We start from the raw sequence: 24793 nt of genomic DNA, 5'->3' as shown, positions 1-24793 counted from the left end.
AGATTGCGTCTTTGAGTGAAAACCTGAGCTTTCCAAGACCTAGAGTGAGATTTGAGGGGGGTGATTTAGCAGGAAAGAGGATAGGGCCACAGGTTTTCTAGAAGCTTTTTTTATGAGAATGCTGTTCCCAGATTCAGTGTTTCATTTATTTAAGAATTGACAGAGCAACCTCTTTTCCCATTTCAAAATGGAAATCTTTCGTATTTTTACCATAGGATGGATTTAATATAAAAATGTGGAAAGTTTTCCTGCCATAGTATGTAACCCCCAATTAAAACAATTATTATTTTCTATTTAATATATATCTTTACAAACTTTTTAATGCCTTTGCAAGTAATACAGCCTCAAATTATGTCATGTTCTTAAAACTTAATTTCTTTCACTGGATGCTTCAACCATTAGAGACATTTCTTTATTCATGTAATCATTAAAAGCTGTGTATTTCCTTTAACCACTATTATGTAACTGCAACTGCCATGTATTGTTATGTTGTGCTTCATTTTCATTTAGTTGAACTTATTTCATTCAGTTCTAATATTTCAACATATTAAAAATATTCCTTATGAATTAGAAGAAGTGTTTAGTTTTTAAATATCTGGGAATTTTTAAAGATCTCTTTCTGTTATTGAATACTCATTTAATTCTGTTGTGGTTTTAGAGTTTCAGGCAGTAACATGAAAGTGGGGCTGCTTCATTTGAGGGAGAGTCCGTGGAAATGGGAGAAGGTACTAGAGTACCACCTGCTTGTGGAGTTCTTTTCCTTTGTCACTTCTGGGGCGGTCTCAGGTACAACTAGGGTTTTTGAGGTACATAGTCTGTAAATTGGTTACTAGAAAATGATGCTAAGATGAGGAAGATAACATAGAGGAAAACACCTGGTACAATGTTAGGTGATTGTTTCAAAGTAGGTACTGAAAAAGCTTTATTGTATGATTAAAATATCCAAACAAGTGAGACATTAATAGAAACATAACATTTCTTTAATGCAGTATAAATTGAGACTACCAGGGAAGGAAAAAACATAGATTTGCCTAACCCAGATGAAAATATTTGAATCTATATATGCTTTTCAGAAATATTTAATTCCAGTGTTTCTTAAGAGGTTGATATTTTTGTATAAATGATGATATTTATTATTTTCTTTAATGTACTTTTCACTGTCCAGGATAAAGTATTGTAAAGCAGGTAGTTTCTATTAAAGAAGATACAATTACTTAGGTCTATAACAAAATAGTCAGAACTAAGTAAAATGATAAAATTAATATCTATACCTTTAAATATTTTAAATAGGTATAGAAATGATTCTTGACAGCTTCCTGAATGCTTTCTCATCATTTAGAGTAGGGATCAGAAAACTATTGGCCTATGCAATAAGAATGTTTTTTACATTTTAAACAGTTGTAAGAATAAAACGAAGAATAATCTGTTTTGCAGATGTAGTGACCCACAAAACCTAACTTATTTATTGTCTGTCTGGCCCTTTAGAGAAAAAGTTTTCTGATTCCTAATTTAGAGCAGAAAGTAATTCGTATTTAAGAATTTCACCCTTCACCTGCCTCTAAGGTGTCTTTGGTTTCCTGTCTTTGAACATGAAAGATTTGGATTTGGAGAAGTCTGGAGCCAACTTGCTCTCTTATGCTCAGAGTCAATTATCCCACATAGAAAGAAAAACCAACAAAACAGTTTCACCTTTTGAGAATTCAAAAAGGAAAGGATGATAATAGTGACTGATGAGATAACATGGCATATTTCTTAGCCATTTTGAACTTATCTAAGAAGATACCATCAAAATCTTTTCAGTGACCCATGGATCTTGAAATAGGAAAAATTGGTATCAGTCTTTATTTCAAAAACTCCATTAAGGGTTGGGGTTGTGGCTCAGTGGTAGAATGCTTGCCTAGCATGCACAAGGCACCGGGTTCAATCCTCAGCACCACATAAATGTAAAATAAAGATATTGTATCTACCTAAAGCTTAAGAATAAATATTTTTAAAAAACTCCATTATGCAGAGAAGATTGCTAATGAAAAAATTGTTCCTTTGTTTTTCAAGAATTGTGTTCTTTAGATCATTTTAGGTTTGTTTATATATATAATACATAGGTTTACACATTAGTTTTTAGATCTATCTTAAGTTTTTAGAGATGTCTTAAGTTTTTAAAGTTTATACTTCTTAAATTTTGATTTGTGTATGTGCAAATTAATTTTATATTGATGTCTGATATTTTGCAGGATGACTGTCTTTTGAAAGTATGGTATCCTATGACTGGTTGGAAGTCTTCAATTATTCCTCAGGATCACCATGAAGTGAAAAGGAGACAGACTTCTACTCAATTTTCCTTTGTTTATTTGGCACATCCCCGGGCAGTGACAGGTTTTTCATGGCGTAAAACTAGCAAGTATATGCCCAGGTTAGATAAATTTAACATATTTTTATATCTTTATAAACATAATGAAAATAAAATCCTTTTACTGTGCTGACATGGTTGCTCAACAGAATAGACACTGGAGTCAAGCTGTCTCAGTTCAGGGCCTGCTATTATCACTAGCTTTATGAGCTTGTGACTTTATGCTTTTGAGCTCTTTATGCTTCAGTTTTTCTTTCTGTAGGATAAATTTAGTTTATCTAAAAAACTAAATTTATCTCTGAGATACCACCTCAGAGAGTTATTGTGAGACGAAATGTGTTTATGTGTGTGAAGTACCTAGTATGTGCCTGGGAAATGTTAGCTGGTATTGTGAGTAGTAACTGTCATACTAAAAGATTCTAAGATTTATATGAAAGTAGTAGGAAAACACACAATGAGGGCAAATAAAGCATAGTAATAAGCTGTCAATAATACATGTGGTGATAATATATACAGTGAATAAAATGCATTTTTTAAATTTTTATTTTATCTTAGGGCTATCAACAGAACTTTCTCAGAGAATTTTTCTTATAGGGGGCTTTACTAGGAATTGAACCCAGGAGTACTTTACCACTGAACCACATCCTCAGCACTTTTTATTTTTATTTTTGAGACATAGTCTCACTAAGTTACTTAAGGCCTCTATGAGTTGCTGAGGCTGGCCTTAAACTTGCAATCCTACTGCCTCAGCCTCCTGAGTTGTTGGAATTACAGGCATGTGCCACCATGCTCAGCCTTTTCAAAGAATTTTTTTTATTGTTGTTGATATTCCACTGTAAATATCTGTTTTTTTCCCCTAATGTCAATCAGAAGATGCTGCCTTTTTTTTTTTTTTTTTTTGAGATGATGTCTTGCTGTGCTACCCAAGCTGGTCTTGAACTTCTGGGCTCTAGTGATTCTCCTGACTCAGACTCCCAAGTGCTGGGATTATAGGTTTATAACACCATGCCAGGATTCAAAGTATTTTCTATTACATCAATGCTCAATATCCATGGGACATTGTTTCTGGGACCTCTCACAGATACTAAAATCTGTAGATGCTCAAGTACTTTATGTAAAATGGTATAAATTTTTCATCTAACCTACATAATCTTCCTATATACTTTAAACCATCTCTAGATTACTTATAATACCTAGTACAATGCAAATGCTATGTAAATAGTTTGTTATACTCTATAATTTAAGGACTAAGGACAGGAAAAATGTCTGTACATACTCAGTGCAGATGCAGTTTTTTCCTCCACAAATATTTCCAATCTGCTGTTGAAAATCCATAGATACAGATTCATGGGCATGAAGGGCCAACTGTGTAAATTTTCTCTTATTGTTTTGACATCTCTTAAAGGTACTTATAAAATTTTTACAAAACAAGTTATACAGATGATTCTTGTATATACAGATCTAAGAAAGCTGTTTGACATTCAGAATCTTACATAGACATTTGTTTCCTCCATGAAGTAGGGTTATTTCACTTGCTGAATGAGAATAGCATACATTATAGAGATGCTTAGGAAAAGAAAACAGGGGAAATGTATACATTTTTGGACTTCAAATTTAAATATTTTTCTATTTAAATTATTCACATATCTTGAAGACACTTGTAATATACTTTTTTGACTGAACTAGATTCTGTATAAACATTTTTTGAAAGGAAAATAATTTTTTCTCTCACAGTAAGCAGTTACTTCAACTGCTTGGTGCTATGATGTTTTTACTGAATTTAATAGACATTGGTTTATAGTTTGTAATAATAATTTACAGTTTTATTATGAAGATGCTTATTTGTTTGCCTATTTATAGTTGCTTGAATTATAAGAAGTATGATGCAAAATAAAACTTCTGCCATAAGGCAGATTATTTAATTACATTTAATGGTCTTTTATTATAATCATTCTGTAACTTACAAGGGTTTCTTTTGATGTTCTGTTTCAAAAATAATATTCCTTGAGAGAGAAAGAGAGAGAGTGTGTGTGTGTGTGTGTGAGAGTGTGTGTGTGTGTGTGTGTTTACTGGGGCTTCAGAGTCTGGTTTTCAAGCTGCACATATGTAATCAGACCTTAATTTCTATTGCTTTTATCAAGAGCACTTCCCAGTTTTTATGATTGTACAGTGATATAGGATTTTAAGCTCTTTGATTGCTTCTGCCCATACAGTGTTTTATATTAATGTCATCTTCATACATGAAGAACCAAATATTAATAGCTTTTAATTGATTAGTGGAATTGTTATTCATGGAAACCTTTGTTTACTTCTCTTTGATGTTAGGGGTTCTGTCTGTAATGTGCTGTTAACTTCATGCCATGATGGCGTGTGCCGGCTCTGGGCAGAAACTTTATTACCAGAAGACTGTCTTTTGGGTGAGCAGATTTGTGAGACTACTACTTCCAGCATTGCCAGCACCCTTTCTCATTCTGGAAGACAAAAAGACAGAATACAACATGCTCTTGAGGTATTGTATTATTTAAAGTGGTAAATGAATTTCAAAGGTATTTTTCTGTCCCAAATTCATAAGCTAAGATAGCAGACGGTACTTGTAATGATGAAATTTATAGCAATAAATTCTCATTTATTTTATGCTTGTGAGTATATATATTTTATGCCACTGTAAAGCCAGATAGAAATAGTAATGATCTCAGACATGTAGTCTAGGTAAGTCATGTAATTTTAATTTTTTATTTTGCATATCAAATATCAAAGTCTATGAAAGTAGCTAAACATGTAAAGGTTCTTGAAATTAGTTGTAATTAAAAGTGTCTGGTTTTTGTTTCATGAGGTTTAAACTTTATTTTTATTTGTCTCATTAAAAATGACCATTTGTTCCTTAAGAATAAAAATTTTGTTTTTTTTAACAAAACAAATAAATCATATCATTGCTTTATACTAAGGTTGAATATTTTGAAAATGAAATCATTGTTTTCATTTTGTAAATACAGTATGAAAAAAGGTTCTTTATAAAAGATTAGATTACTTATGATATATACCATCAACTGTTGTGTCTAGTAGGGATTAATGAATAAAATGAGATATACATATATCTTATTGAAAATTATCAAAAATTTCTTAAACATAAGTTCCTCTTTTTCTTGTGACTATTTTTATTACATAGGAATTCTTATTCACAAATTAGACTAAGAAAAGGAATGTATAATCAAGCCAATTCAGTCATGCATGTTAAATATATTTTTCTTCAAAAGATTGAGATCATATAATATAGAAATGTTTTATAGCTTATTTTTATACTTAATATATTATCAGCATCTCTCTACATTACTAATTATACTTGTACATTATATATTTACAGTAATTGTTTAATAGTTGCATAATCAAAGTGGTTTTGCTAAGCAGAAATATTTTATGAGTTGAATAGTTTAAGGATATGGTCCTTTAAAATTTTATATAAAGTAGGGAAGCTATGATACTATTTGTTATTAGCCATTATTTATATGCTTTTTACAATATTCAAAGCATAAATGAAATTAAAAGTGGAAGTCAGAACAGTTCCAGTTATCTTTTGTTTTGATATTGAAATTTAGTATAAGACAGAGTCCTAAAATTTAACTTTATATTTATTTATAATCATTTACATACATAAACTCATGTAAATTGGTTTTTTTTTTTTTGGTACTGGGGATTGAACCCAGAGGTACTTTACTACTGAGCCACATCTCCAGCACTTTTAAAATTAAAAAAAAATTTTTAGTTTGAAACAGGGTCTTATTGAGTTGCTTAGGTCCTGGCTAAGTTGCTGAGACTTACCTCGAACTTGAAATCCTCTTTTTTTTTTTTTTTAAAGAAAGAGTGAGAGAGAGAGAGAACTTTAATATTTATTTTTCAGTATTTGGCGGACACAGCATCTTTGTCTGTATGTGGTGCTGAGGATCGAACCCGGGCCGCACGCATGCCAGGCGAGCGCGCTACCGCTTGAGCCACATCCCCAGCCCTTGAAATCCTCTTGTCTCAGTCTCCCTAGTTGCTGGGATTACAGTCATGTGCCATCATGCCCAGATACTCATGTAACATTTTATCTTCAAATTACATAAAGCCTTTGGAGACTAAAGGTTTTTAGACATCTTTGTATCATCCATGCTCCCTAATATGTTGCTCTTCAAGTGTTAAAATGAATTACTAACTGTGACATAAAATAAAACAAAAAAGATTGGTAAACATGTAACTACAGATTTGACAAACATTTCTATGTTTTAATAATGTCATTAATAATTATATTAATAATGTTACTTAATGATGTTATTAATAATTAAAAATATATATTTTTAAAAAGCCTGATTGACTCTAAGCTATTTTGCTTTCTGATAGCCTTTCTTATAAAATTCCTGTTAGGTCTATATAACTGTATATATATTCTTTTTTAATTTCTTTTAAAAATATTTTTAGTTGTCGATGGTCCTTTATTTGATTTATTTATATGCGGTGCTGAGAATCGAACCCAGGGCCTCACACATGCTAGGCAAGTGCCTTGCCACTAAGCCACAACCCCAACCCCATGTATATATATTCTTAAATTATACTTTTTGTTACTAGGAGAAAGTACCATTGGTATTTGGTCACTTTTGCCAATATAATTTAAAATTATGATAAATGTCAGTGATCTACTGAGAATAATTTGATAAGCAGTTTGGACCAATGGAAATAAGAAATCCATAGTAGACTAGAGGCAGAGGACATACCATAGAACTGATAGTGTTTTCTATATGAAAAGGGATAAGGGTTAGAGAAATTGAAAAGGAAGATCAGATATATTACTTTAATAGAGAAATAATTGATAGCATGCTAGTTTATTTAATTGAATGTGGGAAACAAAGGAAAATAATTAGAAAGCATGATATTGGGGGCTGGGTTAGGTTAACAGATTAAAGAAGTACTGTGAAATGGGGTTATGATGTGAAGAAAAGATCATGTCCAAAATAGTCCACATGAGCAGGTAAGCTAGTGAAGAATTCTAGTCATACAGATCTATTTCAATTTAAATCACATAGGTCAACACTTGAATAATGAGGACTTTCCTGTCTATTCTTATCTAAGTAGGTTTCTCTTGTTATTTTAGTACCTAGTTTTCTTCTTTATATTAGAGAGAATTTAATTTGGTTGTTTAGCTCACTGTTTAGTTCTAAGGAAGAATTTTGGTAGGCAATATTCTTCCTGGTAGGAAGATTCAGTAGTTTTATTTTTACTGTTCTGATTAGGAAATACCATTTCAGTAGGTAGAGACCTACTGAAAGCAGTCTTTGAACCTCCTAATCTTAACCAGAAGTATTTGTACCTTGAATAAGTATTTCTGAGAAATTTATAAATTTATAAAAACTGTAAAGAATATATTCAAAATTGTTCTACCATAATTATGAAAGATGGGGCTGGGTTTTGGCTTAGTGGTAGAGTGCTTGCCTAGTAGGCACAAGGCCATGGTTCAGTCCTTGGTACCACTACTACCACCACCACAAAACAAAATGAGAAAAAATAAATGAAAAAGTTTTTCTTAAAATTGTCAGGTTCTACAGGGAGGAAAGTCTTAAAATTTTTAATAACCAACAGTTATTTGGGGGTGTGGGAGTATAACCTAGTGGTAGAGTGCTAGCTGGCATGGTGAGAGACACATTTTGATCCCCAGCACCACAAAAAAGAAGAGAAAAAAAGAAGGAAAAAAAAAAACAACTTCTTTGGTTAGCATTTATTAGACCTTCCAGAGTTGGGTTCAGCAACTATATTTTTATTTTAGACCATTCACCATTTGAAAAATTTAAGAAAAGGACAAAGGAGATCTTCTGTTCTTGTAACTCACACTGATTTAACACCTGACCAGATGGCAACACATGAAGTTCAGAGACACATTTCCCACCATGCCAATGCACTGTGTCATTTTCATATCGCAGCAAGCATCAACCCTGCGACAGGTAAAGGGTAGTATGGTTTTTATTGCTTCTAAATGTGTTGAGGTAAGGTAAAAAATTGAAAAGTGTGACGAATTTTTATAACCTTTTTTTAATTTTATGTTATTATACCATGTTCCCTTTAAAAATACTTATTAATTGGAATGTGTGTGTGTGTTTGTGTGTGTGTGTGTGTTTTAAGAATGGTAACAATTTCTTAAATTGGGTGCATTAGTCAGCTTTGCATTGCCATGACCAAAATATCTGTCTGACAAAAGCATCTTAGATAAGGAAGAGTTATTTTTGCCCATGGTTTCACAGTTTTCAGTCCATGGTCGGTTGGTTTCAAATCAGAAACATCATAGTGGAAGGGGTGGGGTAGAGCAAAGCTGCTCAGCTCATGGCAGCCATCAATGAGAGAGAGTGGGTAGAGAAGGAGGGTTGTGGGGGAAGGTCCCCTAGAGAAGGTAAACCCATTCAGGGCAGGACCCCAGTGACCTACTGCCTTCAACCTGCTGCATTGGAAACCTTGTGTTAAACACGAGACTTTGGTGGACATTCAAAATCCAAACCATAACACTAGGATTTATGTACTTCTCAGAGTATGACTTCCATAAGTGTTTTTGAGCACCTTTGTCTAGAATCTAACAAGGGTTCCAAGTAAATTAGAGCTTGATTGAATCTGGAAACACAAATGGTGGTAGCCTAGTTAATTAGTAAAATTTGTATTTAATATATATGTTTTTAAAGTTATAGTATAATATCACATATAAGTGCACCACATTTCTAGCAAATACTAATTTTTAAATCTCTGGGATTATTGGCATGCATCACCATGCCTGGCTCATAATTGTCAAATAAGAAGGGGATTTGTCTTCATAATCACAATATTATTACTGTATTCATGGAATATGGATAAAATAATATTATAAATAATATAGTTTATATTTAAACCTAGATTTTTTTAAAAAAATACATTTGATTGTTATTTCTCTTTAAATTCCTCTAATCTAGAATAGTCCTTCTCTCAGTTGTCAAAAAAAAAAAAAAGTCTCTGGTCTCAAAAAATTGTCTCTCAGTTGACTTTTAGAATGTGTTGCAGTCTGAGAATGTTTTGCAGTTTGAATACTTGTCCATTATAAAATTTAGATTCAACATTTTTAGCAATAGTATGTACATAGGTAATGTAGTGTTTAATAGGATTATTAACTTATAAATCTTATTTTATATGAATTACTTGATTTTTATCATAAAATCAGGATTTTCCTCCTGATTAAGAAAGAAAGGGAGGGGGGGGGATGTGGCTCAAGCGGTAGCATGCTGGCCTGGCATGCATGCGGCCAGGGTTCGATCCTCAGCACCACATACAAATAAAGATGTGTGTCTGCCGAAAAGTAAAAAAATAAACATTAAAATTAAAATAAAAAGAAAGAATAACTTAGAGCATTAAGATTGGTATTTGTTACCAAATTCAACCAGAGTCTTCTATCTTAATAGACTTTCACTCCCTTTTGCAAAGGACAATTTTTTCTTTCTGTTGAATGAATAATTCATAATATGGATTCAAATTAAAGAGATTAATTTTTTGATTTAGTTTGTTTCTCATGGACTTATCTGTATCATGGATTTCAGTTACCCAAATGGAGAAATTCTGCTATACTTAGAAATTTATCTGGTTTTTGTATTCTTTTGTGGCATTATTTCCTCCCAACTTTTCAGGAAAGTTTTAAACATTCAGAAAAGTTGAATGAATAGTACAGTGAATACTTTTACATGTTCCACTTAGATTCAACAGTTGTTAACATTTCACACAGTTGCTTTATTCTCTCCATATACGTGTGTGCATGTGTGTTCATGTGTGCATATATGTGAGTGAATTTTTTCTTAATCTGCCCTTGTCATGGCACACCACCCTTACTACATAACTTTTAGCAGGTATCTCATAAGACTGAGGAACATCTCTTACATGATCATAATATCATTATTATACCCAAGAAAATTACAAATATTTCTGTAATATCTAATATTCAATTCATATTTAAACTTCTCCAGTTATCTCATTTTTAGCTGTTTTTTTGCTTTATCTTTCCATCTCCCTATCTCCAAACCAGGACTTAATATATGCATTGGTGTATTTGGGTTTTAAATTAGTACTTTAATTTCATGTGAGTCTATATCATTAGTTCTTAATATTTACATTTATCTTTAAATTCAATTAAGGTTTTTTCAAATATTGCTAGAATCATGTTGACTTATTGTTTAGCATCTTTTCTGTGTAAGTTTTTAATTAGTTATTATATAAGTACTAATCATATTTTTAAAGAAATTAAGAAGTCATATTAAAATCTTATCTTTTTTTGTTCGTAGATATTCCAAATGTCCTGATTGGCACTGCATTTAACATTGATGATGGAAATGGGGGATTTGTAGTTCACTGGTTAAACAACAAGGAATTTAATTTTACATCATCAACTGAAATATTTATGCATCAATTACGAAAACTTTCAGAAAAACAATTAGATCATGAAGGTGATGAAACAGATAGAGAAGATGAAGAACGTTCACAGGAGGAAAGAGAAAGAGGTTTACATATGAAACTAGACCATGGTTAGTATCCTGTGTTCAGATTTTTCTATCTCTGAAGTTAACAACTTTCTTTTGTACAGCTTTTAGTTTGAAATATTTTCTTCTTTTTACTTTCCCATTTATTCCATAAGTATTGATCATCTGCCATGGATCAGGCACACTGTGTTAATATTATCTAACTCTCTCTCTCTCTTTCTCTCTCTTTCTGGTATGTATGTGTGGTTCTGGGGATCAAATTCAGGGAATGGTTCATGCTAGGCAAGTGCTCCTACACCCCCAGCTGAAAGTATATGTTTTGTTGTAACAAATTGCTTTGAGTAATATATTACTTCAGAAACTGTATCCTTTTGGGGGGAATAGGTTTTGCTAATCTTAATAATAATGGTAATATGAGTGAAGTAGTAAATATAGTAATTTTCAATTCAGACCAGAGTATAGTTTTCCTGACCATAAGTCAAAAAGGGGATTTGTGGTTTCCAAAGGTAGGGTGCTATTTGTTTATAGTCTTAATGAATAAGTGAATTTTAATAGCATTATTTAATATGTATTCCAATAAATGTATTTTCTGATTCAGAATTATCCCTGGATAGAGAATCTGAGACTGGTACAGGATCATCAGAACATGAAGATGGAGAAAGAGAGGGAAGTCCTAGAATCTATTCACAACCTAGCATCTCAATGCCACTGCCTACAATCCTGCTTGATCGGAAGATTGAAATGCTACTAACAGAATGGAATAAGAATCCTGACATGCTTTTTACAATACATCCTGTAGATGGTACCTTTCTAGTGTGGCATGTAAAGTATTTGGATGAATATAATCCTGGAATATTTAGACAAGTCCAGGTATATTTTTTTGATGAAGCAGTTGTTATATTTCTTAAAAGAAGAAATAGATGCCATGTAGACCTAGCAGATTTTGTTTTTGATAAACAATTTAAAAAAGAGTCTTTTTGCTTTTGAAGAGGACCAATGGCCATTCATTTTGAAAACCTAGTTAGTTAAAGAAAATGAATTTTGGATTTTTTTCCCCCAGTACTAAACATTTGAATATATATATTTTGACTTTTTTCAGAATTTGTGGTATTTTGAGTAAAATTAAGAAAATATTTTGAAAATAAGATTCAGGATGACTCCCCTCCCCCCTGTATTCTAAGATTCATTAGCTAAATTAAAAGCTTTAATGTATTATGTTTCTCAACTTTAGTGCCATGTAGATCATGATCATTGGTCATTTTGATATAAAAGCAAGGCATTAGAAACTTTTTTCTTCTCTCTTTCCTTAGGACATGAATACTGATATGATTATGCATAAATCGAAGAGGGGGATTAGACTGTAATGAGGTTGAAAATGATATGTTTTTGCTAGGAAGCTGGGATTTGGTATTTTGAAAATAGAACTATTTTTGGAGGACTTTTTTGAGAAAAGGCAGATTCGTTACACTGAATTGTATAATTGTGTTTTTCAGGTTTCTTTTTCTTCTCGGATTCCTGTTGCATTTCCCTCTGGTGATGCAAGCTCTCTTAGTAAAAATATCATGATGTATGCCTGTATAAATGCTATGAAAGAGTCTCATCATACTCCATTACACCAGGAGCTGATGTCTGTAGACAGTCCTCATGGATCACAGCCACACAAATCACACACTACAAATGTGAACATTTTAGCTCCCACAGTAATGATGGTGTCTAAACACATAGATGGATCTTTAAATCAGTGGGCAGTCACATTTGCTGATAAGTCTGCTTTTACCACTGTTCTAACTGTATCCCACAAATTTAGGTATTGTGGTCATCGATTTCACCTCAATGACTTGGCATGTCATTCAGTTTTACCACTGTTACTGACATCCTCTCATCATAATGCTTTGTTGACTCCTGAATCAGATTGTCAGTGGGATTCAGACAGTAAATTAAACAGAATAATGGATCCTGTAAAAAATATAAAAGCTTTGTCAAAACAACCTCTCAGAAATGCAGCAACCCGTACATTTCATGACCCAAATGCGATCTACAGTGAACTTATTCTTTGGCGTGTTGACCCAATAGGGCCTTTGTCATACACTGGAGGAGTGTCAGAATTGGCTCGAATTAACTCTTTACATACCTCAGCCTTCTCTAATGTGGCTTGGCTTCCAACTCTTATTCCCAGTTATTGCCTTGGTAAGTGTTCATTTTAATTGTGAAATTAATAGAAGCTTTAAAACTGTTATTTGTTATACTCAATGATTTACATTTTGTCATTACTAAGACATTTTTAATAAGTATCGGGATGTAGGCACCAGACTTATTTTTAGAACCTTTAAGCTTCTTTGTGATATTTTCCTTCTCATAATTTTCTTGTGAATTTTTGGTTAATAATTTTATATTCATTAGTTGTATCTGTTTAATTATGATTCTGGACCATAGTTATGCCTAAAGAGAAAAGTGTGAATATTTGTTTCTCATACTTTTTTATTGACTAATTTTTAGTCAATAATAAAGACTAAAAATTCAGCCGATAAATATTTTAATTCATATTTTTTCTTTCTCAGGCACATACTGCAATTCTGCAAGTGCTTGCTTTGTTGCTTCTGATGGCAAAAATCTGAGATTATATCAAGCTGTGGTAGATGCAAGAAAATTATTGGATGAACTATCAGACCCAGAGTCTTCAGTAAGTATTTGCTAATCATTATTAATACAGCTAAACTGATAAGGAACTTTCTTTTTATTTTGTCTAGGACCTTTATTTGTTAGTTGGTGTTTATGAATAAACATTATGTCTTGACTCTATATGACATACATATGACAAAGTTTTTTGTCTTAATGTGTGTTTCAAGGTACATGAATTAAAATTCCAGTCTATATATCGCACATCAATACATTTACCATATATAAAGAATTTAATAAAGTCACACTATATGCATATATAAATATACCACAGGAAGTTCCACCTTTATGTGTATCTGTAAAGCATCAATCAAGAATAAATAAATAAGCTCAGCATGGTGGTGCATGCCTATAATTCCTGCGACTTGGGAGGCTGACATGGGAGAAACTTAAGTGTAAAGCCAGCCTCAATAATTTAGCAAGGTTGTAAGCAATTTAGTAAGACCCTGTCTCAAAATAAAATAAAATGGGCTAGGGATGTGGCTCACTGGTTACGTGTTTCTGGGTTCAATGCCTAGGACCAATAAACAAACAAACGAATGAAAGGAAGACCAGCAGAGTAGTGGGGGGAAATAAGGGAGAAAAGGACAGGCAAGAAAGGGGGCACCAGGGACTGAAATGGAGTTAATGAAATTCAATGCATTATTTTGTCACAGTGAACCCATTTACTATGTATAACTATAATGCACTAATAAAAGAAAAAAGAAATAATGTGTTTTGAAAAATATGTGTTCCTGACATTTTTCACTCTCTAGTTTGATTCTTTTAATTTTGCTTTTCTCGAAAAATATTTTAAGGAATCTTTACCAAACTGTATGTTTAGGTTGAAAATTTTGAACTTTTTTCAAAGGTTGACTCACCTTTAAGAGGTCCTGTAGTGGGCCAGCATTGTGGTTCAGTGGTAGAGCACTTGCCTAGCATGAGCGAGGCACTGGGTTCGATCCCCCGCACCATATAAAAATAAGCAAATAAAGGTATCGTGTCCATCTACAACTAACTAACTAAATAAATAAAATTCTGTAGTTAGATTATGTTATCAATGGGAAATAGTATCTAATTCTAGTAGTTCTGTATATGAACTGGAAGTCGTATATATTAATTAATATGGAGATTTGAATAGTGAATTTTTAACTTCCCAATGAAAACATTTTATAAAACAACTGTTCTGAAAAATATTTCCAGTATTAAACACTAAATACTGTTTTTGAGTGTCTGTGTACCCATAATTGTATAAAGGATATAAAATACAAGTTTCAGTGCCTACTTTTGAGGGCTTTTAATTTGGATGTGAAGACAAATTATTAATGAAATATTAAATTACAGTTAAAGACAGAAAGAAGAGATATCTAGGGGTGATATGTAATTCATTGCCAGAAGGATGTTATTAGAAGTGTTTTACAATTTAGAGGAAAGAGAGATCAGGTTAAGGTATATATGGAAGCCTTTTTCAAAGACAGTATTTTTGGTTTGTTTAAGATTTAGAAAGATGATACTTTGTCTTTGCCTGGATGAAAGAATGACCTAAAATTAAGTGTCGAGGAAAATATGTGTAGAAAGCTTGTTCAGAGATAGAAAACCAAAAGGGCTAGAGCTAAAGGTTTTGCATAGAGAAAGCCTAGAATAGTACCATTATAGAATTGGAGTTGGAAGATAGTATTTTAAAGGTCATTTAGTCTGACAAGCCATCTGATGTTTTATTCCCTTCTACAACATTGTTGCCAATTTTCTCATCTGGCCACCATTGAAGGAAAACTCAACTCCAAATGCAGGTCATTCTGTCTTTGCATTACTTTTAGTATTTAATTGAATTTCATTTTCTATTGTAAGTCCTAGCCCCACTTGGAATAAGTCTAATATTCCTTGCATACTAGAGTAATTTGGATAATTGAATATAACTTATAACCCCTGAACCTTTTTTCTTCATGCCAAACCTGCTCTTCTCTCAATTTCTTTAACTGTTTTAGTTTCAGACTTGACTACTCTTGTGAGCAGATTTCAGTTTGTCTATACTAAAGCATTATAGGATGAATAGAATAAGTAGTATTATGATCTTTCTTGTTAGATATTGTTATATTTGGTGGTAATTACACATTTTTTGTAATTGATTAATATTGAGCTGAAGTTTTATTTTTGCAGTTAAGTCCTGTGTTCTCCATTCTGTATTTGTGCATTTGAATCTGAAGTCAAAATATAGGCCAATTTTCCCTGTTATATTTTTGTCTTACTTAGTTCAGTGTAATAGACTAACCTTTCATTATATTTTTGAATCCAGATTGTTATTCAATATATTTACTGCTGCTTTATACTTATGTCAGCAGCCTATTTGAGGAATGTTGTTTCTGTATCTTCTAAGTCACATTTTAAAAAATGCTCAACAGGACAGATCTGAAGAAAGAGCTTAGCAATATACATTTGAAATCTTTATCCAGTTTTAATTTCTGGAATATTTTCTAGTTGTCCCAACAATTTCCATGAAGCAGATTATCATATATTTTTCTGAAATAAAATTTTTCCTGTCTACCAAATATTCTGTAGTAAAAGGAAGTAAAATTCATAAGAATGACTCATTTTAATGTATAAATAGGCTTAATGTATAGGCCATAATGTCTCTTCATGGCTGAAACACTGTGCTAGATTGACATCAAGCTCTTTGGTCTGACTTATAGAGGTATGTTATTTTCCTTTTTGAAAACTGAAATATTTGTCTGTTTTGAGTTTTTTGCTACCTGTGGCATTCTCCATGATTTGGAGGGTTTGATCTTTTCTTATGGCCCTATTTGGTGTCCATTAAAGGTTTATTAGCTACCCTGTTTTGTTTTTGTTTCCTCTGAGGTTTACAATATGCATTTACAACCTCTTACAGTCTACTTTCAAGTAATGAAAGTGTGATTTAAACAACTTATGACTATCCTTTCATTAGTCTCCCTCTTCCTTTTGTGGTGTTTTCAGCATAAAAGTCCTTTACATGTTTTGTTAGGTTTATACCTAGATATTTCTTTAATTTTAGTCATTGTAAGTGGTTTTTATTTTAAATTTTGGTGTCTATGTATTCATTACTAGAGTATACAAACATGGTATATTTTTAAATGTTTGTCTTATATATTGCAATCTTGCTTAACTCAGATATTAAATGTAGGAGACTTTTTTTTTGGGGGGGGGAGGAGGTGTAGATTCCCTTGCATTTTCTCTGCAGATATAATGTCATTATAAATAGGAAGTGTTTTCCTTTTTAATCTATATGCCTTTATTTGAATTGCTGGAGCTTGAACCCAAAACCTTGCACATGCTGGGCAAGCACTGTACAACTGAGCTATACTTCCAGTCCTGTTTTCCTTATTTTGTTGCACTGGCTAGAACTTTTGGCACTATGTTGAATAAAAGGGATGAAATTAGATGTTCTTGTCTTGTTACCATTTTTAAAGGGAAAACATGCAGTGTTTTAGTATTAAGTCTGTTAGCTGTAGGTATTTTATAGTTGCTGTTTACCAAGTTGAGAAAGTTTTCTAAGTTTGTTAACTTCTTGATACTTTTTAAAGAGCCTGCTTTTTTTTTGGGCTGGAGATGTGGCTCAGCGGTAGCGCGCTCGCCTGGCATGCGTGCGGCCCGGGTTCGATCCTCAGCACCACATACCAACAAAGATGTTGTGTCCGCCGAGAACTAAAAAAAAATAAATAAATATTAAAAATTCTCTCTCTCTCCTCTCATTCTCTCTCTCTTAAAAAAAAATAAATAAATAAAGAGCCTGCTTTTTGTTTCCTGAGCTTTTTGTTTTTGTGTTGTTTCCTTGCTTTTATTTTTATTGATGTCTGCCTTCATTGTTCCCTTCCTTCTGCTTACTTTGAGTTTTTCTTTTCTTTTTGGTTCTACTTTTTCTAGTTTTAAAAGCTTAAATTGTTAATTTGAAACTTTCTTGTTTTTTAATATATGTATTTAGTGCTATGAATTTCCTACTTGAAATTTCTTTAAACATTTTTATATGAAGAATTTTCATTTTCATTTAACCCAACATATATTTTAATTTTCCTTAATAATTCCTATTTGACCCCTTGATTATTTAGGAGTATGTGATTTAGTTTGCAAGTGTTGGCCATTTTCCTGATTTCTAGTTTGAATCTATTCTGGTAGTAAAATACACTATATGATTTTGTCCTTTTAAGTTTGTTCAGGTTTGTTTTATGATCCAGATATTGTCTTTGTGTATTTCAGCACTTGAAAAGAAAGTATATTTTGTTGTTGTTGGATAGAGTGTTCTGTAAATTGCGGATTCTATTCTGACTGATGTTATTGTTGAGTTCTGATATATCTTTGCTATCTAATTTTTCTATCAAATATTGGAGAAGGATGTTGAATTATCCAACTTTAATTGTGAATTTGTCTGTTTTTTTCCTTCTAGTTCTAAAAGTTTTTGCCTAACATATTTTGCAACTCTGTTTCTTGGTGCATATATGTCAAGTTTTTTTAAAATTTTATTTGTGCTTTTTAGATATATGTGGCACTAGAGTATATTTTGACATATTTATACAAACATGGAGTTTTTTCTTATTCTAATTAGGCTCTCAAGTCTTGTGGTCATATATAATGTTGAGATTCATTGTAGGCAAGTTGTCAGATTCATTCTACTATCTTTCCTATTCCCATTCCCCCTCCCTTCCCTTCATTCCTCTTTGTCTAATCCACCAAGCTTCTATCCCCAACCCCTTGTTGTGTATTAGCATCTGCATATCAGAGAGAACATCCGGCCTTTGGTTTTGGGATTGGCTTATATTACTTAACATGATAGTCTCCAGATCCATCCATTTATTTGCAAATATCATAAAGTCATTCTTCTTTATAGCTGAGTAATATCCCATTGTGTATATATACCACATTTTCTTTATCCATTCATCAGTTGAAGGGCACCTAGATTGGTTCCATAGTTTAGCTGTTGTGAATCTAGCTGTTATAAACATTGATCTAGTTTGAAATCAAGGTGTTGTCAAAGCCATGCTTTCTCTGAGTCTCTAGGAGAAAATCCTTCCTTGGCTATTCCTAGTTTCTGGGTGTTCCTCGTAATCCTTGAGGTTTCTTGGATTGTCATTCTATCACTTAAGTCTGCTTTTCTGGGTGTCTCTGTGTCTTCTTCCTTCTGAGTGTCTCTGTGTGTCTTTTCTTCTTAAGATACCAGTCAATAGATTTAGCAACAACTATAATATAGTATGACCTTAAGTTATATCCATAAAGACCCTATTTGCAAATAAGGTTACATTCTGAGATTCTGGATGGACATGACTTTTAGGTAACACCATTGAGCTCAATACATTAGCTGACTTGTTTTTTCCTTATCAGTTATATTTGTTGTTGCTTAGTTAGGAAACTTTAAAGTCTATTGAGCCTCCAGATGCTCTTGAGCCATTTTGACTTTCAGAGCACTGTACTCTAAGGAATTCTAGAGTTATTGCCTTTTAAAAATAAAGTACAGAGCTTTGCCCTTATTTTTTATATTAAACTCTTAAGATGATATGATTACTTTTGTCAAGTTCCTTATTTCTGCTCATTTTTTTTTTTGTAAGAGCAGCTGTTCTGGTTACTTCCTCTACTAATTATGAGCCAGTGTAGCAAGAAGTTGTCACATGCTTTTCTATTCCTCAACTTAGAGTTTTAGTAGATGCTGAGTAAAGGCCAGCTTTTTTTTCAATAATAGATATTGAAAATATTTGAATTTTGTCCTGTAGATAGAGAGGTGGATTTAGGGGAGAGGTGGATTAAGGGGATACAGAAAGCGTTTGGGCAGAGAATTAAAGTGGTTACCTTGTGGGATGGAGTAAACTTGGTATGTACTAGAAGCATGGAGATAGCAAGGAATTGTTTTGAGATCAACTAGATGTTGGAAAACCTGAGCTACAGTGGAATTTGGTAGATAGTGGAAAGGGGAGAAGAGCAGTACTTACTAGTTGCTTGAATATGGAGACAAAGAGATGATTCTGAGATTTCTAGTTTGCAATAGTGGCTCCACAAGTGTGGTAATGTTGGTGAGGTATTTATGAATACTTAAAATTGGGATACACTGAATATGAGGTGACTATAATATTAGATTCCTAAGTATGGTTTAGATGACTGTTTTGTAGGCAATTAGAAATAATTCCTAGTGTTCCACATTAACTACTAGTATACATTTGGGATTTGTTATTACAAAGACAGTACTAGAAGTCATTAGACCTGTACAGGCATTAATGATAATTAATGTATATAAATGTGACCTTTAGTCATCAAAAATTTATATTTACAAACTATTTATGAGAGCAGGGTTATTCAGATATTTCAAAAATTTCCTTCTAAAATATCAAAGATTTTGTTGCCTAAAACAAATGTTTGACCAGACATAAAAGAAAAAAAAAACCCACAAATGTTTGCATATCTTTGCCCAGTGATGCCAGGGCAGCAATATCCATTCATTTGAAAATTTTTTAGGAAATGCTTAATGAGGTTGTCTGTAATTGAATAAAGGAGGAGAGAAGGATGATGTTGTAGGTGCTGCTACTACTAAAAATGTGTTTGGAATACCAACCATATAACATGTAATTTGTTTTCATTCATTTATTTGTTTAATCTTTGATTTTTTTATTGAGAACCATGCTGCATAAGCTGTGGTACATTCCAGAATAAGTATATATTGTACCAAGTGCTGAGAGTGTTAAAATGAGTAGACATAGTTTTTACCCTTAAGGTATATATTTGTTGGGTATATAAATACATGCAGTGTGTAATAAATGCTATGTTAGGAGGACAAAAAGGCCACTATAGAATTTGAAATGCAATTAAATGACCTCTGCTTAGCGAGCTCCCTGGATGCTGTCCTTCCTTCTGCAGAACATAAGACTGATGCACCAAAGTAGTATACTAGGCCTTATGGATTCTAAAAGTTGAGTTGTAGTCTTAATAATAACAATAACAAGCTTTATCTAGTTATTATTTTGTGCCAATCACATTTCTAAATACTTTTCATATATTAACTCATTTAATATTCCTAATAACCCTATGAAGAATATAATATTATCATTACACTTTAGAGCAGAAGACACTGAAGTATAGGGAAACGTAACTACTTGTGCCATTTAGTCAGGTAGCAATGGTAGAGCCAGGATTTGAGCCCAGGCCACCTCCCTCAGCTGTTATCTGGATTGTTGACCACATCTTGAGAGCCAGTTTTGTTCATTTCCAAACTTGTATTTGTCAAGTTGTTTACATTTTTATAAGTGTGATTATAACAATGTAATTTAGTTAAATATTTTATAAATTGATGAATTGTGAATGTGAAAAATGTGTTTTTATTAAAAGAACAAGTGATTTGGAAGCTATTTTGCTAAAAATAATTTTTTAAATTGGACATGGAGATGACAACTATAAATTCAGGGGATTTTTTTTTAAACATCACTCAATTGCTTTGTGTAGGTATCTTTGTGTTTTTATTTCAATTTAAAGAATTGAAAAATGTAGCCAGGGCCTTACAGGGATGTCATAATGTTATACAAAAGAAAGGTCTATTGGCAAACCATACTCAAAGGCCTTGACTCTACACCAAAATTTTGGTTGTTTATGTATGTTTATATTTTACATAAAACAATGTTTAAGCTGTACATTCATTATTAAAAAAAATGATTCTCTGGGTTAAATGGCCTCGCTGAGTAATTTGTAATTTATCCTTTCTTTGTCCCAACTATGTCAGATAAGAGAGCTTTTCATACACAGTAGTAACAACTTAATCAAGATTATATAGTCTAGATTGTGGTGGTTAGGAAACACTTTCTGGTAGAGATGATATCTGAGATGAGATTTATTAAATTAGTGTGGATTGAAAGTGAAGGAGGAAAAGAATAGGTATAGGGATAATAACAATTAAAAATGCACAGAGTTATAAGAATGTGTTTGGTCAGTGATGGACTGCATATATCACAGTGATCCCAAAAGATGATACTGGAGCTGGAAAATTCTTGTTGCTGAGTGATGTCATTCATAGCTATAGTAACTTCATATAGCGACACATTACTCATGCATCTGTGGTAATGCTGATGTGGACAAACCTACTGTACTGCTAGTCATATAAAAGTGTAACATCAGTTATTTACAGTATATGATACTTGATACTTGATAATGATAATATATGACTGCCCAACAACCTCCTAACTTTGTCTTCATATTTCATTGATTTATGTATTTACTGTAGTATGTGTTTTGTGGTTACTTTAGACTGTACTCTTACTTATGAAAAATATACCAAGTTTACTGTAAAACAATATGCTGTGTTATGCAGTAGCAACCTCATACATCTCTTGATTCATCAAGATGCCCTGTACAGTGATTGAACTACACCATCTAGGTTCGTACAAGCACATGCTGTGAGGTTCATACAACAATGCATTTCTCAGAAAGTTTCCCTATCATTAAGCAGCATACAACTGTATTATAGTTTATTCAGAAATGGCTTAGAATATAAATGGCTGTTGGAAATAGCTGAAACTTGATAAGCAGGTAGAGAGGCTAGATTGCGAAAAAATTGTATTTCTCTCTTTATGATTCTGTTCTTCTTTCTTTCAGTCTATTCACATTATAGGAGTTAGAATGATGCTTTAAAAATATAATTCAGATAATATTATTCTTAAGCCAAAGTCTGTACAGTGACCCATGAGGCCCTTATGCTTTTACCTTCCCTCCCCCATTGGCCCTCTTATTTCTCTCCTCTCCCCCCCCTCCTCCTTCTCTTCCTCCTGATGGACACAATATATTTTTTTTCTTGTTTTTTAAATTTAACAAATATTTATTTACCTACTCTAGTCAGATATAAATGTTACATATAATAATATTAAGGTCCTTATCTAGAAAAACTTGTGACAAGGGAAATTTCATTTCCTTCAAATAGCATTTTCAGAAAACAAGTTAAAAGATCTAAATTATCCAGAGTTGCATAATTCATTCTGAAAGAAACAACAACAAAAAAAACACCATACAAAAATTAGAAATAAGCAAGTCTATTTCCTTGTAGTTGCTATTATATTTTTATAGGATATTGAGAATATGAATTATTTCATTGTTTTGAAAACTATTTTGCATTTAAAGATTAAAAATTATTATGAGACAATTTCTAAATTATTTAGAAAATTGGACACAATATCTTTGTTTTATTTTTATATGATGCTGAGGATCAAACCCAGTGCCTCAAACGTGCTGGGCAGGTGCTCTACCATTGAGCCACAATCCCAACCCTCTTCTTATTTCTTGATTCTATATTTTTAATACATGTCCTCTTGGTTATTTTGGCTTCCTCCCTGCTAACTTCCTGGATGGTCCTGGAATGTGCCTAACAACCTCCCAACTTTATCTTCATACTTTACTCTTCTCTCTGGGTTCTACCCCCAGGTATCCACATGGCTTGTGTTTTTATTTTGTGGTCATGAGTCAAATGAGGCCTTCTTTGACCATTTCATCCCACTGCTCCCTGTTTACTTTTCTACTTTGTTTTTTCCTGCAGTACCATCTGATGAACACTTTGTTTATTTATTTGTCTTTTTTCATTTGAATATTAAGATAAGGGTGGTGCTGTATCCTCAGTGTCTGATACCCGGGAAGCACTTAATAACTATTGTTGAGTAAGTGAATAAATTAAAGAACATCATATTGAAGAGTTTTATTATCTGTTGAAGGCAATGGGAAGCTAGCAGTCTGATTTGTATTTCATTAGCAGACTCTGTTAGCATGTCTTTTCCCCATCCTTTTTCTTTTTTCTCTGAAAATCTTCACTATTTGGAAAAGATATCTAGGTGTTTTGATTTGTATGCTTTTGATTACTGAAGAAATTGACTGGTCTTTCATACATTCTTTAGGATATTTTTATGTATGTAGGTATGTATGTTTGTGGTACTGGGGATTGTACCCTGGGCCTCCATATGCTTAGCAAGTTCTGTACCACTAAGCTACATATCCAGGCCTATATTTCTTTTACTTTCTTTAAAAAATTTTTTTTTTAGTTGTAGATGGACACAATACCTTTATTTTGTTAACTTATTTTTATTGTGCTGATGATCAAACCCAGCACCTCAGCACCTCATACATGCTAGGCAACAGCTCTACCACTGAGCTATACTCCCAACCCCCTATATTTCTTTTTTGAGCTGCTTGATTTTGTTCTTTGTGGGAATATAGCATTTAAATGCAACAGCAAAACTGTAGTACTAGGAGAGAGAGCATGAAGACCTCTGTGTTTCGTGAAGAACACATTGTTAAAGGTTGCACTTTCCTAGTGAGAGACAGACAGTACTACCTTGACTTAGTCTCTGGATCTCTCTGGGTCTGAGTGAGAAATAGATGACACATTCATAAAGATGTAACTGAGGAGAGTTAAGTGCAAGAACTCCGTACAAGATGTGTATATGATTGACCCAGAAGGGCTAGTAAAGCACTCAGGATCTAGTAACAGGATGAATTGTCCAATGGTAGGTAGAGTAAAGGGTTCTCAAAGATGTTCACATATGCATGCCCAGGACCTATGAATACGTTACTTCAAATGACAGAAGATGCTTTGCAGATATGAAAAAGTTAAAGATCTTAAAATATGGAGATTATCCTGTATTATTTGGATGGTCCCATCTAATCACGTGAGTCCTTGTAAGTAAAGAAACTTGCCTGACTATCGACAGAGAGAGATTAACAGAAGAAGAATGATATCAGGACTGGTATTGCTGGCTTTGAAGATGGAGGAAGGGAGCAATGAGCCAAGGAATGTGGACAGCCTTTAGAAGCTTGAAAAGGCAAGGAAATAGACTGTTCCCTAGAGTCTCCAGAAGGCATGCAGCCCTGCTGATACCATGATGCTAGTTTACCAAAAACGGCTTCAGACTTCTGACTGCCAGAATTGTAAGATAATATGTTAATTTTTTTAAACCACTAAATTTGTGGTGATTTGTTGCAGCAGCAATAAGATAAATAATATATGTACTTATGCCTGAAGGGATAAGAGGGAAATAGGAAAGTACCAAGACCTAGTGAGTGCCAGAGCTATGGAAAATGAGCACTACTGGAACTGTGGGGAGCAGAGAGAATATATACTCCTACCCTTTTTTCTTTTTTTTTTTTCCTCTAATCTCTGGCCAGTGACTCCCATTGATTGAATTTTACCTGAAGCAGAAGAGGGCATAGGAGCTGGGTGATATGGTTCAAAGGTCAACCTCCTGGAACCCAAAGCAAGACCAAGAATTTGGAGAATAGATCAAGGATTGGATGCAGATAAAGCATAGCT

At 32.9% G+C, this 24793-nt stretch overlaps 1 protein-coding gene across 2 annotated transcripts in view; it reads left to right on the top strand.

Moving 5' to 3' along the window:
* Positions 1 to 24793, top strand: part of Dmxl2 (Dmx like 2) — a 139210-nt gene that overhangs the window by 44207 nt on the left and 70210 nt on the right. For both annotated transcript variants that reach the window (XM_077799441.1, XM_026390512.2), the window contains exons 7-13: positions 2232 to 2410; positions 4673 to 4856; positions 8139 to 8313; positions 10657 to 10896; positions 11450 to 11721; positions 12345 to 13038; positions 13410 to 13531. In XM_077799441.1, coding sequence (XP_077655567.1) covers positions 2232 to 2410; positions 4673 to 4856; positions 8139 to 8313; positions 10657 to 10896; positions 11450 to 11721; positions 12345 to 13038; positions 13410 to 13531 — 1866 coding nt within the window. The remainder of the gene's footprint in view (positions 1 to 2231; positions 2411 to 4672; positions 4857 to 8138; positions 8314 to 10656; positions 10897 to 11449; positions 11722 to 12344; positions 13039 to 13409; positions 13532 to 24793) is intronic.

The sequence above is a fragment of the Urocitellus parryii genome, chromosome 6 (genome assembly GCF_045843805.1).
Source record: "Urocitellus parryii isolate mUroPar1 chromosome 6, mUroPar1.hap1, whole genome shotgun sequence".
NCBI lineage: Eukaryota > Metazoa > Chordata > Mammalia > Rodentia > Sciuridae > Urocitellus > Urocitellus parryii.
The sequence above is the reverse complement of the archived record's forward strand: the minus strand, read 5'-3'. Positions and strand labels throughout refer to the sequence as shown.